The 9,535-nt window shown below is 37.3% G+C and overlaps 1 protein-coding gene across 1 annotated transcript; it reads right to left on the bottom strand.

Annotated features, from left to right (window-relative positions):
- Positions 1–2,632: 2,632 nt before the first annotated feature.
- Positions 2,633–6,686, bottom strand: LOC104074617 (2,4-dienoyl-CoA reductase, mitochondrial-like; the record flags this gene model as incomplete). The annotated part of the gene is made up of 4 exons (XM_009574789.1): positions 2,633–2,780; positions 5,273–5,359; positions 5,505–5,562; positions 6,484–6,686. Coding segments are annotated over 4 exons (496 nt in total), but the record flags the coding sequence as incomplete, so codon positions are not given.
- Between the last annotated feature and the right edge of the window lie 2,849 nt (positions 6,687–9,535).

Below are 9,535 nucleotides of genomic sequence, written 5' to 3' on the forward strand. Positions count from 1 at the left end.
GGAGTGACCACTCGGTGGATAAGGAATTGGCTGGATGGTCGTGCTCAAAGAGTTGCGGTCAACAGCTCGATGTCCAAGTGGAAACCAGTGATGAGTGGCATTCCTCAGGGGTCGGTATTGGGACTGGCGCTGTTTAACATCTTTGTCGGTGACATGGGCAGTGGGACTGAGTGCACCCTCAGCAAGTTTGCCGATGACACCAAGCTGTGTGGTGCGGTCGACACGCCGGAGGGGAGGGGATGTCATGTAGAGGGACCTGGACAAGCTTGAGAGGGGGCCTGTGCAAACCTCATAAAGTTCAACAATGTCAAGCGCAAGGTCCTGTGCGTGGGTCGGGGGAATCCCAAGCACAAATACAGCTGGGCAGAGAATGGATTGAGAGCAGCCCTGAGGAGAAGGACTTGGGGGTGTTGATTGATGAGAAGGTCAATATGACCTGGCATAGTGCGCTTGCCTACAAGAAAGCTGGAGAGGGACTTTTTACAAGGGCATGTAGTGATAGGACAAGTGATAATGGCTTTAAACTGAGAGCGAGTAGATTTAGGTTAGATGTAAGGAAGAAATTCTTCACTATGAGGGTGGTGAGGCACTGGAACAGGTTGCCCAGAGAAGTTGTGGATGCCCCATCCCTGGAAGTGCTCAAGGCCAGTTTGATGGGGCTTTGAGCAACCTGGTCTAGGGGAAGGTGTCCCTGCTCATGGCAGGGGGGTTGGAACTAGATGATCTTTAAGGTCCCTTCCAACCCAAACCATTCTATGATTCTATGATATTCATAAAATGGACAATATCTAACCAATTAACTCCCTTCTTTTTATAAAACTTTAGTGCATAAATAAATAACGCACTAGCAGATTACAAATCCCTTTTAAATACCAGCACAAACTTAGAGTCTAAAAGCAGAGCACTTTCATTATTTACTGAATTAGGTTTAATGTAAGTCACGCTGCAGGCCTAAAGGATGTGCCAGTGTTCTAGTAACTGTCAGATGTATAGCAACCTCACAGACTGTTCTAAAATATTTGCATTGGGTAGCATCTCCATCACTTCAGAAACTAAGGTTTCTGCTCAAACTTAAAAAAACAAGCAAGTAAAAAGAAAATGAAGATGCAGAATGAGAGAACAAACAGGTACACTTGATTTACTTGCAAAATCATGTCTTAAAGAAAGCCTTAAATAAAGTCTTACATAAGGACGGAATCCCCTAGAAAGAAGGCATGCAAGTAATATTAAAAGAAATTCACATGTTTTGGAAGCTTAGAAGTGAAAGGAAGAAAGACAACGTGAAGGTGAACGACTTCTGGATTTTGCCGAATTTGAGGGTGGAAGCAAGGAAAGTAGTTTTTCATTCAACAGCACCAGAGACAAAGGCATTTTTAAAGCCATATTTCACATTACTATAGGGAGACACCGCATGGAACTGGAAAGCCATAAAGCAAACTATTATGATAGTTTGCTATAATGATATAGTAAGTCAGAGTTGGGGATGGGTTTTTAATGTGGGGTATCAGCACTAGAATGGTGGAAATGATTTTTTCACGTGCTGCTAAAATATATGTAGGAAATACCTTTTCAACTGACCAAAACCGTTACAGACATACTGAAACAACATTAACTTTATATTGTTATCATTAAATACTATAAACCCACTGAGTACTTTTTGGAGAGGAGTTTTCAGTAAGTTCAACTAATTCAGGAGTTAGAGAAATACAGTGCAAATACAAAAGGACTATTTGAACACAGTGGCTGTACATAGAAAACAGGATTCAGAAGTGAGGGCACATGGAAAACCAAAATATACCTCACTGCTTTTAAATGCTACTTGAGATGATACCATTCTGCTCAAAAAATAAGCTCAATGTTTTTCAATTCATAACTAGAAGATAATGTAAAATGAAAGCAGTTCTTTGTATATAATCTATGATATAATATAGAAAGGCATACATTATCTTTCCCTTAAAGACAGTAAACTGCTTAAGTAAATCTTTGGCTACATAGCATATCAAAGAACTATCATATTTTTAAGGTAAAGCCAAAATATTGGATTAAACTCCTAGGTAGTCTAGAACTAAGAATTATACCTGGGAAAATAAAACCTAATACTGATTTCAAATTAATCTCAAAGGTAATATTCTCTAGTGCTATTAGTCAAATACCACAGCTATGAATTTTATTTATTTAAGTGTAGGAGGAAAATTCAAAGTGACATCCTGACTTGCTGTTCATTTAAATAAATGCCACATGTTCAGTTGCTCAATGAAACCAACATAGATATAGAAGACTCAAAGGAAATGACAGCACATTTTAAACAAAGACTTATTTTTTTAAAATGTTTTACAATTACTACAAACTCTGCAATCAGATTTTTATATTCAACCTCATGGCCTTGGGGTCCAATTTTAAGGGCTGATTCTACTGATTCTACAATGAAGTAATTGATAGCCAGTTCTACTGTGTGATATATAAGTACGGCTTTACTCAAAATGAAGTTTCTTTCTAAAAAAGATGTAGAATGTGTAAAAATTGTGTTTCTTTTCAAACTCTCAAAACTGCCTATATACTACTAGTAAGGCAAGGAAAGCAAGTAATAATATGTCACAATGATTAGTTACCATTTATCTTAAGTTCAAGATACCTTTTTGTACTTTAATGAGTTCCTTTCCAATTTCCAGAGTTACAAAAGCAGTACCATTAAGCACAATATCAGTTATCGTTTTCCATGCATTAGCAGAAAGTCGTTCAGAAGGGGAAATAAAGTTTCCAGCTGCGTTGTTTATCACAACCTGAAACACATGAAGGAAAACCTAAGAGTTAACAAAAAATAACTCTTCCTGAGAGAAAAGCAAAGAATTTACAAGGAACTTCTTAGTGTTTCCAGGTAGAAAAGTAAAAATATCCTCACCAAATGACGTTGGGCGGGGGAGGAGAAAGAGAGAGAGAGAGAGAGAGAGGGGGAGAGAGAGAGAGAGAGAGAGAGAGAATAATCCATCAGAAGTTTTAACATCTGCAGCACAGAAAATGAGCTGTATTTCCTAACTGCTATAGTTACTAGTCTAGTACTGAGGAACTGTAAGTGTAGAGGGTGACTTAAGTCGCTATTTTCCATAGTGTCTCAAGCGCACCCTAACAGAAAAGTTTGTCCCCATCAAGTTCCAAGGTCACATATCATATTTAACATAATGGATGCATGGGAATAAAAACAAAAGAAGTTCAGGTAACCTCATGACTAAAGTCTGGATTAGCTGACTTGCATAACAAGAAGTCTAATCAGTCGTAACAAAGAGAATATTATGATTTAGTGAACTGCAAGCAACTACTACAAAACTTTTTTCGAATAGACGTATATCTGTCACTTGTTGCCTTTCTACAAACAATAATTAGGCAGAGGATACTTTCAATATACCATCTGCTTAGCCCTTCAAGCTAGCAAGTTAGATTTATTTTTTTAAGGGGACTAAGCATCACGTAAGCAGTTTTTAAACCAAAACTTATGTGGCCAGATCTTGTGTATTTAATAATAATATAATGTGCTGAAGCAATAAAACGGTGTATTACTTATGGAATGGCACCTACATTCAGGTAGGTTTGCACGTAAAACAAAGTCTTTGTCCTGAAGAACTTCTGGGCTAAATTAAGACATTAGAATTTTCTATAACAAAACAGAGCACAGCACACATTGCATGAATATGAAACAAATAAAAGACAACAGCCATAAATTATACATATAGATGGCAAATACAATTTAAAGGCCTCCCTACAGTTTTAATAAAATCCAAACACCTCAAGATACAGAAGAGGGTTACTTGAATCACTGAATAAATACAGCGAAGACACAATAACAAAAATAGTGAACTAAGGACTGCATGATACGGTCTTTGAGGTATGTAGATATATATGACAGCCAAAACAATCCGTATGACAAAAGAATGATTGCTCTCTAATTGCGAGTAACAGTCTTGGGGACGGAATGAACAAAACAAAGCTAGAAGGAATATGATACTGCCATTAACTTCTCTTTTTGAGATCTCACCTCAGATGCACAGTGGCAGTGATACCCAGGCTTGCAGTATTCATAAACACGTGTCATGTCTGTCACTAAGAGAAAAACTAGACAAAAAGAACTGAATATTCAATTTGCTTTGCAGTCTCTCTTAAAAACACAGAATATGTGAAATTAAAGAGAAAGGAAATGCTTGTAAGAACAAGTCATGGGAAGCATTTATTCAGAAAAATACTGGTGTACTAAAAATGTAATATATAGGAAGAAGCCTCCTCCCTCTCTGCACGCACTTAAAACCTGGAAACTGTGATGTGCTTTGGCCAAAAACTGCAGTAACTAGTAGTCAAAATAATATCCAGAGTATCTTGTCTACAAATCAGGACAGTGAGCTGCCTTATTTTATAGCACTGTTATAGCATACAGCTGTGAGAAACAGTTTCTCTACTTCTTACCACATTTGGAATTCAGTAGGTTCTCTTCCATGTGTATAGGAAGCTATTGGTGAATGCAAAGTGTCTACAATACACATATGATAGTTTCAAATCTACAGTAAACAGTTTTAAATCTCACTTACTATCCTTTCATCAATGTTAACATCCTCGCCACACTTTCTATTAGCTAGCAGAATCTGAGTTGTTTCTCTCATAATCAAATCAGAATTTGGTGCCTCTCATTGCTCAGACTTCACCAGACCACCCTTCTCAAAGCAGTCTGATGTAGAGCTCTGTGTCTTGTGCCGAACTATTAAAAAACACATGCTTAGCTTGACTGAAGATTTTTTTCTTGATTTTATGAGAACTTAGTTTTCAAGTTGGATCCTCCTTTGTGTATTTTAATAAGCTAAGCAAGGACCAAAGATGTGTATGATTTCTTCCATTTCTAATTTGTGAGACATTCTGTTAATAAGCAACAGGTGTAATTTGGTACCAACACAGGTAAATCACCTTCTCAGGAGGATTTAAGGGCAATATTCTGTTCACTTAATTAATTCAAAGAATCCCATCATAATTGTCCCACTGTTTACAAAGAAAATGTTAGTCCTTAGAGTAAGTACAACAGCGTTTTCTCTATTTGGCCACTAAGTATTTTAAGAACCACAGGAATAGAGTAACCAGTCTAACTGTGAATGTTAGCTTTATCTTGAAGTACCACTTTTTGTCTGGTGTCTCTTTAGATTCCATTAACTTTCTATCATAGTCATTTTCTTCATACCTACTATGCAGAGTATTTTCAGTAATGAAGACTGAAGTTCTTTGCTTTCACTAGAACACTTACATCAGGATGTCCTGCCACTTGGATTGTTTCGGCAACAGCATTCTTAACAGAAACTGGATCTCTCACATCACACTGGATGGCGTGAACCTATATAATAATGGAAAGGCAGCTGTAAGACTTCAAAACTATATCACTCATAAACTAAAGAAGCCCACAGAAGCATATAAATGCATAAAAATCCTATAACCATTTAAAGTACAATTAACATATTCACAATTCTGTAAAAATTTACCTTATTCCCTGTTTTAGAAGAAATTTCTTCTGCTGCTCCTTTCAAAACATCGAGCTTCCTAGAAATAAGTATACAACATCACTAAATTTCAATTAAATGCAATTACAATTCAGATTAATAAAATCTGATGATTTTTTCTGAGCAAATATGAGCTAAAACTTAAAATACTTAAATGTGCGCGCACGTGTGTCTGGCTGATTTTCATGAAAATTGAGCTTTAAGATAAAAACTGTGTCTAGTCACTAACTTTGTGAAAGAAAACCTTAAATCTAAGTAATTTCTGGTTAGTGCTACTTCAAAGCAACTCAGAAGTGACTACAGTAAGAGACTATCTTAAGCTAATCAAACATGCTAAGCTAGGAAAAATATTTTAATTCTGAGTACATAATCGTAACAAACTTAGTTTTAGCTACTACTTTACCAGTACTTTAGAAGGGACATGCATATTCAGATTTAAAACTAAGTATCTAAACCACTGTTTGGATGAATGCCACAACACTTTTGTTTATTTTGATTAAAAATGACATTGTTTTTCTAGTCTTTACTGTAGTGCTACTTAAGAGAACTGTAGAAAGATCATCTTCATTAAGGGAAAATCAGGGCTGTTTTTAAAGTCATAAGAATTAAGAGGAATGGCTTTAATTCGTTATTGCAATTCAAATCTGTATCAAGAACACCTGCAATAATACATTCAAAATGTTCAATAATGGCAATTTCAATTTTTTGATCTCTTTTAGGCTTTAGTTGAATTTATGTCTAATATTCTGGGTTGTTTATTTTGCTGCCGCATTTCATGGAAATGCATTTAGTTTATTTCTTCCTACTGCTGGTTATACCGTTAGACATTTGCAGATGGATCTGCAAGTTTCTGGTATCCAGTTTATGAAGAAGAAAGCAAGATCCATTATGAAGAAGAAAACAGATACATTCAGCATTCACTACTAAATGAAAGCTCTAAAATGTCTTCATTAATATTTACCGGCTTGCTATAACACACTTGGCACCTAAACTGGACAAAGTTGTTGTCATCCCTTTGCCAATCCCGGTACCTCCACCAGTTATAAAGGCCACTTTTCCTTGAAAGGTATTTGGTGGCAACATCGCTTTTTGAAGAGGTGAAAAGAACACAGCTTGTGGTGCACTGCTGTCTTGTTGCAGCACATTTGGCCCACGGCTGAAAAACTGAAAGAAAAAAAGAGGAAAGTTAGTTTTTTCTCATTTCTGTATTCAGGACTGTTACACAGTATTAGATTTTCTTATAGCAGTGAAGGTAACAACCATAACTGCCTTATTATAAACTCAATGTAAGAATCATTAGATTGTATTATACTAAAACACACGAACCTTCACAGAAATGCTAATACTAGACCAGGAAAGCACCTGAGCTATTTTTAGACATTCCATTCCAACTAGAGAACTATTGAAAAAAAATACTTTAATCATGATTTTTATTATTTTGAAAGTTAGTTATTCTTATATCTGTCGCTTTTGCTGAAGTGTCTGGAAAACCATTACTAACTACTTGCAGACTCCCAGCAGGATTTCGGTTTCAGATTCATATGTGTACTGTACTTTATGCATAAGGAGTTTAGCCCTAACAAATCCATGTGATTTTGAGATTACATGTGTACCTATTTACAAACTCAAAAGGTTCAGTAGTAGCTTCAAGGCTTTGATCCTTTACTACTGTAGTCAATGAAACATTCTTCTTTACTGGAGAATGGGGCAGAATCAAACTCCATGAGACCTGTCCCAATCGTTACTGGAGCTGCTAAGCAAACCAATGCCATCTCCCAGACAAAATTGTGCAAGTTTGGTTATTAGCATTGTACTCTGTCCCAGTAGAAACACCATTTACAGCAAAGTAGCCCTCGATGAACTGGTCCTTGCAAAAAGACACGTGGTTCGTACGTGTTTAAAAACATACATGAAAAGAGAAGAAAATTCAGTATTACATCTAGCGATCCATGTTAATAAGAAAACATCCCATTAATGCAATGAGAAATTTGTGATATCACCAAGAAAGTCAAGGCAAAAATAGCCAAGAGGATATTTCTAGCATCCTAAAACACTAAATTAGCTCAAACCCTAAACTAAATACTGAATTAAATACTTTGGGACAGCAGCATTACAGTAATAATTCAGAAATTCCCAAATTATTTAGAATACAAAAGTTACCTTAACCTGAAGCTGCAAACACTTCTAAGTATGACTGGACTATTTTTATTTTTTCTCTAATACTAATTTGTACTTGAGCATTTAATGTGTTTATCTGAATACAAAAAATTCTACTATAATTTTAGGAAAGAAGACTGAAAGGTTACTCTAGTATGGTGGTGTTAATAAAAACATGCAATTGTTCAATAGGTTGACATGAAGAAGAAAGGTTATTTTAAAATAGTAAAAATATTACAACTTATTGTTCTATTCACTAATTCACATTTTCAACACTAAAATTAAGAGACAACATTTTTAGTGGTAGCTGTACATACCACAGCTATAATGCACAGGGATGGGGGTTTCACAGAGCTTAAAGCTGGCCTGAGAAAGTGTGCATGTGAATCTTTCTGTGTGATAATACATTTGCATATGATTAAGACAGAGAGAAAACAGAGAGAATAATCATAGAATTACACTGCCAATTTAATGGAGCTCATGTTCCAAAGAAACAATGAAACAAAAACTAAGAGTGAAGAAGAGTTGTGGACACTATGTAGAACAAAATTAAGAAAGTAAAGCTCAAACTATAGCTAGAATTATCACAAAAGTAAAGCAGTGCAGCCAGACCTACAGCATTTTTATTAAATGTGTACTTAGGGATTCTTTCTGGAACTTGGACAACTCAGCTATGTGCAACAGCTTCTCGCAAATTAAAAATAAACCAAAAGTGGTTCTAAGGAACACAAGCAGACCAAATGGAAAATCCAAAGAATGTCACAACATTTTTCTGAAATAATAAAATTCTACAGATAGATCAGATCTGCCACAAAATGTCTGTAAAACACTGATTTTTTTTTTTTTTTTTTTTATTCTCCCACCGAAAATAAAATTTGCATATTTTCATGAAGTACCAGAATATTATCAAGCCTCCAGGAAAGCGGAGCATGAAGATTCTCTTTCGGGTCTTTCTTAGTAGTCCCCTACTCATCTGTCTTCAGGTATGCAGGGAGAGAGAAGGGCTCCCTCTGGAGAACTGGAGAACTTCAGCTCATGGCAGACACTGCAGATCAAGACGGCATTTGGATTCCCTCTTCCTCCAGTATAAGGAGATAACCAGAGGTAATCCCCACGCAGTACTGAGCCTCCCTGATCAGGTGCTCTGCTAGTGACGGACACAGCCCACTCTTCTTGCTCACCACGACAGAAACCCTGCAAGCAGCCTTCCTCCTGCTCCAGGAAGGAAGATGAGGGAGCAGGCCACAGCAGGGGCAGGTAGGAAGACTGCACTAGGACTAATAAAGTACTGGAACGCAAGCAGCCAGTGAAGTTGGTATCATTCAGCAATCTTCTCATGAGACTGCTATCGTCTCATTACTAGCTTGCACAAGGGGCTTCCGTAACAGGATTCACTCAATTTAATCATTACACCATTTAAGGTCAAGGTTTTAAATTAAACCTCAGGTGTAAAGAGAGATACAAAAAAGCCAGGAAACAGCATTAAAAAATCCCCCCAAAACATGAACAAACGAAAAGACAACCCTCACCCAGGGGGTGGAAGTGAATCATGAAGCTACTGCAGAAGGCCCTCCCGGAGGCACACAAGCAGTCACTGGTAAGCAGCACTGTGCCTGGACAGAACTCGCTAGAAATGGCCTCCAGCAATACCCACACAAATCAGCCGTGTCACTGCTTGGACGGCAACATTCGAACCACTTTACCTAAATCGTACTGCATAACTCTGCTCTTGGGATCAAAGGGCGATACCAATGCCCCCACAGCCTGTACTGAAATGGGAGACAGACGGGAACTGCCCTGCGGCGGGGCAGGGCGCCATGTCCACGGGGGCAGAGGCCGCACCTCTGCGAAGGCTC

Source organism: Fulmarus glacialis, unplaced genomic scaffold, assembly GCF_000690835.1.
Source record: "Fulmarus glacialis isolate BGI_N327 unplaced genomic scaffold, ASM69083v1 scaffold18863, whole genome shotgun sequence".
Taxonomy (NCBI): Eukaryota; Metazoa; Chordata; class Aves; order Procellariiformes; family Procellariidae; genus Fulmarus; species Fulmarus glacialis.